This window comes from Diorhabda carinulata, chromosome 8 (genome assembly GCF_026250575.1).
Source record: "Diorhabda carinulata isolate Delta chromosome 8, icDioCari1.1, whole genome shotgun sequence".
In the NCBI taxonomy this organism is placed as follows: domain Eukaryota; kingdom Metazoa; phylum Arthropoda; class Insecta; order Coleoptera; family Chrysomelidae; genus Diorhabda; species Diorhabda carinulata.
In genome coordinates this window covers 8,035,805-8,050,717 of record NC_079467.1, presented here as the reverse complement: position 1 = coordinate 8,050,717, position 14,913 = coordinate 8,035,805, and the positions used below count along the sequence as shown (strand labels likewise).

Genomic DNA, 14,913 nt, shown 5'->3' with positions numbered 1-14,913 from the left:
GAAATCTTCAAAAAAGTTTTTTAGTAACAGGGGACATTTTTTAATACTAAAAAAGTAGCTTTTTAGCTTTTTAACGTCTAATACACCTTTAAAACCCTCTCCAAGGCAGGAATAATAGCAAGGCTAACTTTTGCTATAACAAAGCATTTACGGGGATACTCCGTTTTAGTTTCGGCACATAACTTCTTTAGAGCTTTAACTCGAATCGAGTAAACATAAAAAATGAATATATCTTCACAATAACGCTTTCTTAATCTACGGGTAGTCCGTCTGCAGCAGATTTTATTGCATTGTAAATAACATGGGCCATGATTGTTATTTCGATAATACATTGTTAGCTCCTTACCTAGTCGCATCTCCGAAATTGACGTTGGCATTGTCCCCACAAAATACTACGACTTTGCAGTCAAATTATTATCTTTCAACACTGGGTCTTTACAATTGATAGAAGTTTCACGAGATTGGTTTTGGATATCTATTCTGTATTCACATTTTCGCGCGGTTTCTAAAAAACGGGTCAATTTTGCACCCCAGAGCTCGTTATGAGGACACCAGGACTCTTAATTATAAAAAGAAACAGTTCCGTTTAAAACAAGATGTCTGGTCAGGTTATAAATGCACCATCTGATAAATTGGGATAAATAAGTTGATTGTTATAGTCGAACAAATTGGTATGTTTCTAAAGCTGACCGTGAACTTTACACGGGTTATTCATTTCATCGATCATCGGAAACAATTTGTATGAGAAAGGGTGGGGACATGAAGACTTTAAAAAACGAGGGAGATAAAAGTCAATCTCTCACCTACAGAACTCAGAGCTAAAGATTTAAAATGATTTATTTTAAATTTAAGAACAGAAATACACATACATTATCTTTGAACCGATTGACTACCTGCTTTAAGTTGTTTGAAAACTTTGATGAAAGTAATTGCTTCAGAATAGCAGATTCATGAAATTGTTTTTATCTTGAAATGTTTGGCAAAGTTATATATCTCTAAAAACTTGTTAAATTATGCCCAATATGCTATTTATTAAGTATCTTATGCAAATTTTAGAAAAAATGCATAAAATAGGAAAAATATGCGCTACACGTATCTATATTACTTTACTGATGATGTACCAGTTAAAATTTATGGAAACTACAACCTTAGGCTAGATAAACTTATTTAAAATAGAAATATATCAGGATTTCAGGTTTAGCATTTCCAAAAAGACAATTCCAATCGTGTTCGTTCATACTGGTTAATGTGAGCAACATTCATTTTTAGAGCTTAAGAAAAATGGAACTGGAAAGAAAGTTTGACAATTACAGCAACTAACTCATGGTGGATTGAAAGTCCTTTTGTAGTTTTACTTTCTTTAATAAAAACTGTTGTTCAGGGCAAAAAAGCCAGCCTCCATAATATATCAGAACTTTCACCCGAAACTCTCCATTTATTTTAGCTTCCATAAAATATACACTGATGCATCCAAAACCTCCAATATAGTTAGGGCTGCTGTTATCACTTTTCATTAACTTCTCTTGAAATATAAATTACCTCACGTAAGCTCTGTATATTCAGTAAAAATATATGCTATACTACAAGCTTTCGTCGAAATTCAATCATCTTCTTCTTTCAACGCATATCCACTAATGGATGTTTTATGTAACATTTTCCATCGCTTCTCTATTTCTTGTGTTGTGTATTAAGGATTGTATATCGTGTCCTGTCCTGTCCTGTTCACTGCCTGATATTACGCAGCCAAGATATTTTCTTCCTTTCGATCCCTATCTTTCCTTCCATTTTACCTTCAGTAGGTGCAAAAATTGATATTTGTTGTTCCGCATAATGTGCTCTAGGTACGCCATTTTTCCCTTCTTAATTAATTTAAATAATTCACGTTTTTTGCCAATGCATCTCAGAATTTCTTCGATTTTCAATCCAGCCATTCAAGGTACCTTAAAGATTCTGCGGTGCAGCCACATCTCGAAAGGCTTCAACTTGTTAATCGCAGTCGTCTTCAATGTCCTTCGTCTTCAATAATCAAATCTAAAAAAAAACTTTAATTATAACAGACTCTTAAATGCCTTGAGAATCCTTGAAACATTTCTATACCAACAACCCTCTTGAACTACAAATCAAGGAACAATTATATCTAATACAAAACAACAACTTAGATGTCAGATTTTTGTGGGGTGGAATAGAAAAACATGAAGATGCTGAGGAACACGCAAAAGAAGCTACGGTACGTAAACGAATAGAAATTCCCTGTATGGCTCCCATTTGTCACACAAATGTGGAAAGCACCTGAAACTGTCTATCAGTGTTCCATCGTCTAAAGAATATTGCCGACTGTCCGATATTGCTTTTTCCTATTTTTTTTACATCAGTTTAAAAAAAACAACGGAAATCGGTGCAATAACACGCATATTATATCTATAACCAAAGCACAAGAATATTGTAAACAAAACAATACTACCAATACAGACTGACCTGACCTATTCTGTGCTCGTAACCTCACAAATTTTGAAATTAAGAAGTTAAAGGTTAGCAAATTGTTAGTTTAATTTAAATTTAAATTTGCTGTTTATTTTTTTGCATGAACTACAAGTAAATTAATTGTTAGTTTAATGGTAATTTTTAATTTTGGCTGCATAAACCAGCCTTAAGGGCTGTCAATTTCATACCCGTATATTGTTACAGGAATATTGAAAAAAGCCTGTAGTTAACCCTGTGCGACTGCACGAAAATTACAATGTTTGAAATTTCTAGCATTTCATTAGAAAAACAAATAAAAATTCAATGGGTAGACTGAGGAAATTTGGTTATCGAAAAGACCCATCTTAATTTCCTACGATCGATCACCTCCTGAATATTGTCGCATGAATTTAGGAATACCCTGTATAAGTTATCTTGTAGTAAGATTACCCAGTGGCCATTTTCCTAGCACTTAATCCAGACCAAACATGAATCGTTTATTATAACATAAACGACTTCCAACGTCTACTATATAAGATGAAAATTTCTGCCGAAAAATTTAATATGAGCATCTCAGTTAACAAGACACAATCAATGGTAATATCAAAAATCCTATTAGATGCAAATTGGCAGTCGATAGCGGAATAATGCCATGATTCAATTACCTGGGAGTGAATATAACTAGTGAAAGAAAACTGACAGAGGAGGCACGAACACAAGCGATGGAAGCATCAAAAGTCAGCGGCTGTCTGAGAGATATAATGTGGAGAAACAAAGCGAGACCTATTCTCACATATGCCTCAGAAACTAGAGCCGAGACATCAACAACAAAAAGATGTGATGACACAAGAGAAGAATTTGGCGTATAGGATGTGGTGAGATGGGTCAGGGCACGAAAAAGATTCTGGAGAGAAAGAATGCCAGAAGAAGATGGGAAAAGTGGGCTAAAACTGAGAGACCGAGCACACGCAGACCTGTAGGAAGACCATCAAAGAGGTGATACTAGAGCTGCAGTTCAGCTTCTCAGGAAGATCCAGAAGTGGGCCAAGCATACAGGATTGAACAGGACCTGGTCCTATTGAAAGAGGAAGAAGAAGATAAATAGCGAGTTTAGCTCGAAGTCTAAATAAGAATCACCTCTATTTTGAAAGACTTTCTTTAAAAAGTTATATTTGGCTTTAGTAGCATCACATACTAATAATACTCATGTCTGTTGTAATTAAATAATGCAAATATATTTTAATTCAATTATTACTAAACTAAATATTTATAAATTAGAACAGTGATCTACAGGGTGTTCACAAACTGAACGTGATGAATGAACAGCCCCTTTGTGAATGTGACAGAACAATTCGATTGTTTGTTTATCGAATGCAGATGAAAAACCTTTTACTTTTTTAGATGCATCCGCAAGTGCAAGATCATAATCCGCCAGGGAATACTAATACAAAAATATCTACTTTAATTTCATGAAGCAATCAAATTTTAAAGTTATTTCAAGTAAATATTCTTCTATAAATTATTTGACTTATTCAAGTGAATATCGAATGCAACCAGATAGTTACGGCCAGATCAATTGTTTACATCGGGGAAGAAGAGAAAATCAAGATTATATCTCGAATGTGATCGAACATCGAGAACACCTTCTAGAAATAATGAAAAAATGATATAAATTATCTCTTGTAGATCAACTTTCTTCGTTCCTCCAATTTCCTCTCTTATATTGAGTTTTATGAATAATTGAGAAATTAGTAGTTTAGAAATAATAGTGTAAAAATTTAGAGAACAAAATAGATTTTAAGGAAGATTTTTAAAGAAAGAATAAAGGTGAAATCAACTAAATTTGAAACTCCTCAACGTTTCGGTTTACTTTCAAAGCCATGATTAAAAATCTTGTGAGCATATGTGATTTCTTCAATATCTAACATCAAAAGCACAATCAGACTACGAAAAATACAAGAAAGAGAGGATATAAGTTGAGAGATTAGTTATAGAACAAAAAGAGAAGTCATGACGAGAATTTGGAAAGAATATGACTAAGGTCTACGAGGAAAATTAAAGTCTATTCCTAGTGCCATTAAAAACTTTAAAGAACAAGTAATCATAATAAGAACTCACTCATCAACATAAAAGATACAAAGAAAGATATAATAACAAACAAAAATGATATCATGGAAAGGTGGAGACAATATTTTAAAGATATTGTAGAAAAAAGAATATAAACGAGACAAAAAACAAAGAGACCACAGGATAAGTAGAATTAACAGAAGCCTAAACAACACAAGATGAAATAAGAAATACAACAAGCTATAAAGAAGAGCATTAGACGACTCACAACAAGGTTTTAGAACAAACAGAGGAAGAACAGATGTAAACTTCATAATAAGATATTGAAAAAGCATTCGACAGAGTCAATAGGAATGACATATTGAAATTCTAGGAAAAAGAAGTATGGAAGAAAAAGTAGAGAAGTGAAGGCTTTGTATATACAGACGGAAAATTATGTCAGAGTTAGACAAGATGTATCAAATAGGTTCGAAGTAACAAAAGCGATTTCGAGTAACGTGAATGTAATTATTAAAGTTTTTGACGATGAACAGTCTCGCACTCACCGAGGAGGTGCTTGGCTATTTTTTTTGGTTCCTTGCAAAAACGACAAAATCTATCTGGAGTTTATCCGATATTTTTCAGGTAGTAATTCACTGGACAGTGTCCATGATCAGAAACTTTTCTTTTTGCCTCTTTGTTAATAAAAATAACTTGCGTCTCCGGTTAGTAGAATAAGAAAGAAAACTCCTTGATTATTCCAGACCTGGGGTCTTACTTTAAGTTTTTAATGTCTTTTTGTTTTTCCACTTTTTCATAACCATGACTCAATAGCTTTTTAAATAATCCATAAAAGGTTGTAGTTCTATAAGAGAGCTGTTTTGCTCGATTATCACACGCCGGTGTGGACCACATAATAAACTTTTTTGTTCTCAGTGAGTTCAGACACTGCATGCATTTCCTAACTAACTATGACTCAATTTTAAAATGATAAAGCTCTTAGAGGGCTGCTCTGCGCATCACTCCGAGTTCATATCGTAACTTCATAGCTTTCGATAAAGCATAATTTAGAAGACATAACACTCGTGAAAATATTTTAGAGATCTTCTAGTAGGAAAGGATATAAATGAGAAAAAAAAAACAAAAAGACCACAGGACAAGTAGGATTAATAGAAACCTCAAACAACAAAAGATGAAATAAGTTCAAAACAAATACAACAGGCAATATAGAAACCGAAATTAAGTAAGTCACCAGGAATAAGTCAAATAACGACAGACGATAAAAGCGGTAGACAAAGAAGTAGCAGAGACACTTAATATCATACTGAACAAAATAAATATCCTAGGAGAAGTGCCATAAAATTCACAATCGGGTATAATTACACCAATTGGCGAGAGATGAGACACAGGAAACTGTAACAATTATAGAGGAATCACATTACTTACACAAGTACAGTCACGAAAATATATACAAGAATAATAGAAAACAGACTAAGGGATGATCTAGAAATAAACATAGAGGACTTACAACAAGGATTTACAACAGAGGAACAACAGATGCATACTTCATAATTGGACAAATCTTGAAAAAGCATTCAACAGATGCATACTTCATTATTAAACAAATTTTCAAAAAGCATTCGACAAAGTCAATAGGGATGACATATGGAAAATTATAGGAAACAGAGGTAGAGAAGTGAAGGCTTTATATAAACAGACAGAAAATTATATCAGAGTTAGACAAATTAGTAACAAAAGGAGTAAACCAAGGATGTATACTAAGCCCATTATTATTTACCATAGAGTTAGATGAAAGAATAAAAAGAACACAAAGATAAATTAAACAGTATATAGTCAGACATTGGGAAATAGATGACATTGAAATATCGGAGATACAATACATAGATGACATGGTAATAATGGCAGAAGATGAGAAAACCTTGAATTCCAACTTGAAAAATATACAATGACACAGATAATGAATATGAAAATAAACGAAGTCGTTGATAATAAGCCGAAATGAGAAGACAAAAAGATAAGATTAGAAGAATCAAATATAGCGCAGGTCAAAAGCTTAAAATAATTTGGCATGCCACTAACATAAGTTGGAAGAATGGAAAAAGATATAAACGAGAGAACTGGAGCAGCTGGAAGATTATTAAATGCAATCAAGACACAGTTTCTAGTCAAAAAGGAAAGACAGACATTTATAAAAAAGTAACCACACCCATATTAACATTTGAATTCGACACATGAACACTCACACATAAATAAACAAGTGGAATACAAACTACAGAAACTAGATTTCTGTAGAGAATGGATAACAAATTAAGATATGACAGAAACTGCCGTAAAAGAGGGAGCCCACGTAATTATTCAACTCCATGCCTGAAAAGGTAGAAAGACTCCAGAATTAAGTATTCGATTTCATCATTTATTTAGTGAGTGATTTGCTTACTTTTTGGAGCCCCAATGAGAAATGAGGAACTGGAATAAAATTGAAATCAAATAAGAAAATGATTTTAACGCTGCAGATATCTCACTGTGATTTTACACTTCCACTAATAGCTTGATAACTACTCTAGAAGAACCAGGTAGTAGACCAACACATAAGTTGGATGAAACGAGGAAGAAAAATAGGATAACATTTGATGAAACACTAGTAAGGTAAAAAGTACGAGAATATCCCGAAGTAGATACAATACCACGCAAATACTCCTGTGTTAGTAATCACACACTTCTTTGTGGCAACCTCTGCAGATGAACATTTAAGAAAAAAATACGAAGTCACGAAGAGATGGAACGATAAAAATCCAACAAGTGTTTAGGCCGAATGTAAAATTTATATGAATTACAATAACAAAAAATAATAAATGAAGATATTAATGAGGCTCGTCCCCTTTTCTATAATAACGAGCTATTTGAACATCATATGACATTTATTTTGATTGATTATTTTCGAAATTCTCGTGACTGTATATATAATATTGCTAATTGTGAAAGAATCAACCTCCAGTTAAGAACATAAAAAATAAAGATCGTGAAATTAACGATTCGTAGAAAGCTGTTACATTAATGGCAAAATTTATGGTATACATCAAATACATATACGTATACATATACACAATTAGATTTCATACAGTATGGAAATTTATGCACGCAAAAAAGTGAGTTTGATGTTTCTTTGAATAACATTGTCATCATTTGAGAGTAATCGGTGAGACTGTTGGCTATTCAACAAAAAATATTTTTCCAAATGATTGAGTTATATACTATAGATATCGATATATATATACACAGAATCAAAATATGGAGAATCGCGTCAATATCGAATGAAAAAAGGAAGAATCTTACTTGATGAAACCCTGGTAAGGAATTATTTGTTGTAACTTTTCAAGATCTGCAGGCGTAGATACGTGTTTGTAGCTCCAAGTGTCTCAACTAAAAGAGTTTCAAGAAAAAATACGAGCAAGTCATGAAAGAGATGGGACTATAAAATAAACACCCAACAACAATTTTGTCTACTGTAAATAATACAGAATTCAAATAACAAACAGCATATTTTTCAAAAATTAGGTGTTTTATGTGTAAGTGGATTAAGTTCCGAAGATCACTTAGTAACATCAAGAATATCAAGTGAATATATTAGGATATATTGAGAAATTCTTAGCCTACTATAGAACCAAACAAAATTTCAATGTCAAAATATTATATTACTTAACATATTCTCCTCTTAATTGGATATATTTATTACACCGAACCTGAAACGTCTCTAGAACTTTAAAAAAAAATGTTTCTTCTTGCTCTGCAAACCAGACCTACACAGCTCGTTTGAAGAAAATTTACAACCTTTTAAACTTTTTTTCAGTTGAGAAAAGAGATGATAGTCGGACGGAACCAAATCTGGCGAGTAAGAGGAGTGTTCTAGTAATTCAAACCTCAAATCACGAATTTTTTGCATGGCAACATGAGATTTGTGTACAGGGGCGTTGTTTTGCAAAAACAAAACACCTTTGGATAGCTTTTCGCGTCTTTTCTCTTCACTTTTTTCCCGTAGAGTGGTCAGTAATATCGAATAGAAATCTCCAGTTATTGTTCTACCCCTATCCAAAAAATCAATCATGATTACTTCATGGCAATCCCAAAAAAATGGAGCAAAAACTTTTCCAGCAGATTTTTTAACATGAAACTTTTTTGGTCTTGGAGAACCAGAGTGTCGCCATCCTATCGATTGTTGCTTTGTTTCTGGATCGTAGAAATGTAGTCTCATCCATAGTAACAATTCGGTTTAAGAAGTCTACATCGTTTTCAAATCGAGCACAGATCGAACACGATGCTTCTACCCTTGCACGGTTTTGGTCAACATTCAAACATTTGGAGATCCATTTTGCAGCAATTTTTCTCATGTCCACATTGACGTGAACTATATGATGAACGCGTTCGTATGAATATTCAGTGAATGAAATATCCGTTTTGGCCCAATTCGACGGTCTGATAAAATCATGTCATGAACTGCATCGATATTTTCTGGGACTGACACAGAAACTGGCCTTCCCGATCGGTCAACATCTTCAATGGAAAATTTATCTCTTTTGCAGTCCAATTGTTCACGGTCGCTCGCATACGAAGGACATTGATGACCAAGGGTTTTAAGAATATCTTCGTTAATCTGCTTACCTTTTAACCCTTTGAAATACAGGTACTTGATGATAGCACGATACTCCAATTTTTCGATTCTCAAAATTTCGGAGAACATCATTTTTCTTTTAATTTATTGCGTAACTCTGGTTTACTTTTTTGACGTCAAACTTTACACTGACACTTCTAATAAGTTATTTTTCGTTGCTATGGTAACGCAATATTTTGTTTATGCATGTAACTGGTCTAGGCTAACTAGATATCAATACATTCCCGTATTAATGAAGCTCTTTCTCTTTTCTAAAACAACGAGCAGTTTTAGCATCATATGACATTTATATGATTAGTTGTCGATATTTCCGTGACTGTATGCATATATAATACTGCTGACAAACTAATCAACCAAACCTAACCTAACCAAAAGAATAACCTCCAGTCAAGAGCATAAATGGAAATAGAACGTGGAATAAAAGATTTGTAGAAAGCTGATATATCAATTGTAGAATTTATAGTCCGAGAGCTGACCGCTGAAAAGGGAACCTGAGCGGTTAAAGGACATATTGAACACCCCCTTTATTCGCTGTAATAAATGTATCCATTTAAGAGGAGAATCTGTTGAGTAATAAAATATTTTGACATTGAAATTTTGTTTGGTTATATAGTAGGCTAAGAATTTTTCTATATATCCTCTTATTATTGGGAAAGGTAGTACTCAAATAGAGGAAAACAATGATATATTTTTTGATTTTCAAATTTTGGTATAGTTGCTTAGCTTATTAGTTAAAGCATGATTTTGGTATCAAATGAAAGCTTGAACTTACTAGTTTTAGAAAAAAAAAATGGTTGCCTATCCTCTGACTGTTTGAAATTTTTGCAGCCCACTTCAAAGACGGGCCTAACCTAACCCGAGTGTACGCTATAAAATACTCCATAAGAACGTTATACCTTAATCTATGTATTTACCATTAAATTTTATCAACATATTCTTTATATTTAAAATATTTAAGACATAAATAATGAAATTAATTGTTTTCTCAATCAATTTATTTTAATTAACACGTACATAATTGAAACATAGGAAATAAATTATACGAAAACAGTTAACATCAAATTAAACAATTCATTTATTAAAAGTATAATATAAACTGTTACAATTGTACCGTTTATCTATAAATTATTTTATATTTGAAACTTCAATTTTATTGTAATATTTATGAGTTACATTGCATTTTTCCAAAGTTTGTGTATCGAAAATATTAACAAACCCTTCAGAATTACCGCACCGAAAACACAACTTCATAGTGATATTATTTCCACAACACTCTAAAAGTTACAATATATCTTTGCTATAAGGACTATAGAGCAAGAATGACCAGGATATATAAATTTAAATGGAGAAGCAGCTGTCGCTTCTGATCTCTTTCTAGTATTGAGATAAATGTGAGAATGGCCAATAGAATGTTTGAATCTATAAGGTGGTACATAAACGAATACATATAAAATACAAATACATAGAAAAGACAGGTATGAGGTACAAGAGACGAACAATAGTTGGCAAATGGGAAGTTTCAGACCCTTCTTACCTTTATGAACAAAAATATTGCTATTCGTTAAAATGTACCTGAAGCATTATTCTAGCGCCTACAAAATCAGGTGACCTTCACCCACCTTGTGACTAGGATGCGCTTACCTGTATTTGAAGAAAAAAAGTGAAAGTTTATAGTTTACTCGCTTACCTGTATTTGGAGAAGTTAAGTTTCAGGGGAATAGTTATTTTAAACATATATTTTTCTCCAATTCATTTCCTCTGTTTTATTTATAGTTTCCATGTTTAAAAAAATATTTTGGTTAAAAATAATTGAAAACACAAATATTAAAAAAATTAACTAATATTAAAATTTTGAAATATATTTGTCTTCGATTCACTTCCTATGTTTTAATTATATTTCCTATGTTTTGTCTACGTTGTAGTTACGTATGTGCTAATTAATAAAGAAATTGATTGAGAAAACAATTGATTAAAATATTCATTTTTCAAATATTTTGGATATGAAAAATAAGTTGATAAAATTTAATGGGAAATACATAGATTAAGGTATAACGTTCTTATGGAGTATCTTATAGCGTACAATCGGGTTTGCTAGTCTTTGAAGTGGGCTGCAAAAATTTCTAACAGTCAGAGGCTAGGCAACCATTTTTTTTCTAAAACTAGAAAGTTCAAGCTTTCATTTGATACCAAAATCAAGCTTTAACTAATAAGCTGAGCAGCTATACCAAAATTTATAAAATCAAAAAATGGTTGCCTAGTCAAGTGACTGACTGGGGACTATAACTCTTATATTATTATATTTAACTCTTATATTATATATGTCCTTTAACCGATCACGTGCCTTTTTCAGCGACCGGCTCTTCGCCTATTATAGTATACATTAAATTCACTATCAGTTGTCGAACAATATAAAAATGTATGCAAACAATAAAGTAAGAGTGAGTAATTAGTGTACGTTGAAGAAATATAAAAAGATGAGAATGTCAGCAAAAAAATATTTTCCTATTAGATTTATTTAATAAATACTACAAATATCGATACATACAACTATTCAATGCACTACACAATTAAAATGTGTGAAAACATGTCAATTTTATTGCGATGTGGACGAATTTCCGTACAAAGTTCACATTAAAAAGTGCAAAGTCTGTAACCTCGCGTTAACTTAATTAAAAAAGGTTTTCAGCAGTGAGGATAGTGTTCATATCTCTCTGGCATATTTCCCTTTGTGTATTCCACCGATGTGAAAGAGGGTATGATCGGCGTCGTTGTTGTTGTTACAGTATAGACATATTGGGCTGTCAATGATGTGGAAAAGATACAGATAAAGTATGAAACACCCATGTCCAGAGAGTGCATGTGTAAGGTAGAAATAAATTTCGCCGTGTTTCCTGTTAATACACTCAGGTAAGTTTTCAATGTCCAGTCCAGTCCAGATGTTTGTGTTTTCCCAACGCAATGCCATTTAAACATGAGGGTTATCGAGCCGTAGTTTTATCTGTTCCCAAGTGCGTTTCATGTCGTTCTGTGACCAGAAAATCTATAGATAGGCAGTTGGCGATCATTCCTATGGCGACATTGGAGATAGTCCGGTATGCACTGCTTGTAGATTGCAGTTTTTTTATTTTAGCTACTTCCATGGCTTATCTCCAGACTGGAGTTTCGTAGAGCATGGTTGAGAAGGCAGCTGAACACAGTACTCTTTTTCTGCTCGCCTTTGGTCCTGTTACATTTAGCGTCAGAATTTATAACGCGCCAATAAACTTAACATCTTCTCGGTGGTTTTCATCACATGATGTGAGGATGTTACTTTTTTGTCTAGCTATTTTCTGTGGCCTTATATCTATGTTTTTTACTTCAAATCCAATTGGGCCTAGTCGTTTCATAATTTCAGTAGAATCGCTTCCGGTTTTTCTAAAGTCAGTTTAAGTTTTCTTTGGTTCATGCTGTAGCTGATTTAATCTGTGGTATTATTGGTTTTTAGGGCAAGTTTCTTCTCGTCACGTGTAACAACGACCAAGACAAATCGTCAGCATAGGCAATAGTTACTTCGTTATCTCGGAAGCTCAAGTTCAAGTATGCCGTTTCATAAGGTAGAATGTCAGGGCTGATTTCAATTCTTTCCAGCTCGTTAAGGATTTCCTGTCTGTGTACAGAGTTGAATGAATTTTTAATATCGAATGACTACGGTCGATTGTCTAATAAAGTCGACTACTGTTTTAACAACATCTATTGTTGATCATCCTCTCATAAACGGTGACTTCTGACAGAAAATAGACTACTTTTTCCATGATAATAATAGATATCCTTGGAATACAGAGACCTAAATTTCAATAAATAGAACTCAAGAGTAATATATTAGACATGAACAGGTGTAGTTTTAGTGATCGTCCAGTGACGAGGCGCAAGTTCCACTCATTGTACGTGAAAAGTATTTCCACACCTCTTCAAAAAACATCATTCAAGAAATAATTCTCTACATAAAAAATAAAGACACCTCGAATTTTCCAAAATTAAATGTTCTAAATAGCCTCCGTTGAACTCCAAACATTTAAATAACTTATCTTCAGAGACTTTTCTTACATTTGTGAATATTTACTGTCTCATTAAAAATGCGAGATCAGCAGGGAAGATTGCCATATATAACGGTTGATTAAGTAGTCTCTCTTCAATTCCATAAAATTTCAAGACCTTCCAATACTTTTCTCTATCATTTTGTTCATAATCCAAAAATGCAACATTACAGAAAAATTTGATGAATACGGTATCCGTGCCCATTAAAAATATAATGTACGAGGGAGGTTTCTCAAAAAAACGTCTTGACCACATTTTTGCTTCGATTGTTATATTGGTCGCATTCAGTGGACGTAGCTACTGCTACCAATAAATTGTTAAGGAACATGTTGAGCGTTCGCTGTCAACACTTTTTTGTTTTCTGTGTCTTGTTATTATTCTATGACAGGTATATATTTTCAAAACAGATGCTATTTTGGTTATTTTTATTGAACTTAACAAGTATTCTATTAAATGGTAAATGTGGAGGTACCTTGCCTACTTCAAAGAATTATGAGGTATATTCATCACTCACTCACTTTTATACGTATATAAAAATTGTCAATATAACTCAAAACGAAATTTTAGGGAATAATTCATGCAGTTCCAATTCATTTTTCTTATCTTCATAAACGAATTCAATCATTTTTCTTCTAAGAAAAATTACAACTTAACGTGAACACAGTCGTTTTAACAAATTTCACTTTTGCTATTGCTACGTCCGCTCCAGAACGTGTTGGTAGCGTATATGTCACCGAACAATTCCACTAGGATTGTGCAACAATTGCACAACGGTTTTCCGCTGAATGCGATAGTTTCAATGATGTTTCATTTATCACTGAAAAAAATTTCTGTAAAATGGATCAGTTATAACATTTATCTAAGAAAACTGTTTTCGTTGTTAAGTGAGTACGATAAAAAATAAATAAACATTATTTATTACGTGGCAATATAATCCAGTCAAAATAGACAAAAATAAGTCATAACTTAGCCAAAATTCGCATAGAGCTGAAAATTGACAGAGACGTTAAATATATCATTATAAATGAAATGTCAAAAGTCCCCTTCGATCCTACATTTGCAAAAAATTTTATTCGAGGTCAAAAGAACAGTAAGTATTATCGTGAAAGTAGGTCAGACAAAAGTTGAAAGAATAGTAATATTGCTAATGATTAAAGAGGAATTTTGAATTTTCACAAAATAGGTTCCGAATATATTCGAATATTTATATATAATTTCAATACAAAAATTCTGTCTATTATATTACAACTCAGTTATTTTAACAATAAGATGTCACTAAAGGTGGCAGAATATTTTGTTATATTTTTCTTTTATTATTTTTACCTCTTCAAGTGGAAATAGGACTACAAGCAGAACACTCGTCTTCGGATCGTGTGAGAATTTTATATTCGCGGGTAATAACCATCATTATTTGCTTGTTGAATTATATACTATTTTTGCAGAGAAATAATTTGTTTTTTTCCGTTAAGCCTCGTATACTATATACAAGCTCACCTTTCATAGGCTTACGCCATAGATCGATCGACCGAATACAAATTATATATAAAACCATTATGGTCAACCTTATAGACTAACACGAAAGAACAAAATTAGTCAGTGTTCTCAACTTTCAATAATTTATCTACCTAAAGCTCCAATCAAAAACC

At 32.7% G+C, this 14,913-nt stretch overlaps 2 protein-coding genes across 3 annotated transcripts in view; one reads left to right on the top strand and one right to left on the bottom strand.

Annotated features, from left to right (window-relative positions):
* Window positions 1-14,913, bottom strand: part of LOC130897507 (arrestin domain-containing protein 2-like) — a 295,987-nt gene that overhangs the window by 160,944 nt on the left and 120,130 nt on the right. The gene's annotated exons all lie outside the window — the stretch shown is intronic.
* Window positions 3,256-14,913, top strand: part of LOC130896978 (golgin subfamily A member 6-like protein 25) — a 44,544-nt gene continuing 32,886 nt past the window's right edge. The window contains exons 1-2 of the mRNA XM_057805425.1: window positions 3,256-3,335; window positions 4,901-5,030. Coding sequence (XP_057661408.1) covers window positions 3,256-3,335; window positions 4,901-5,030 — 210 coding nt within the window. The remainder of the gene's footprint in view (window positions 3,336-4,900; window positions 5,031-14,913) is intronic.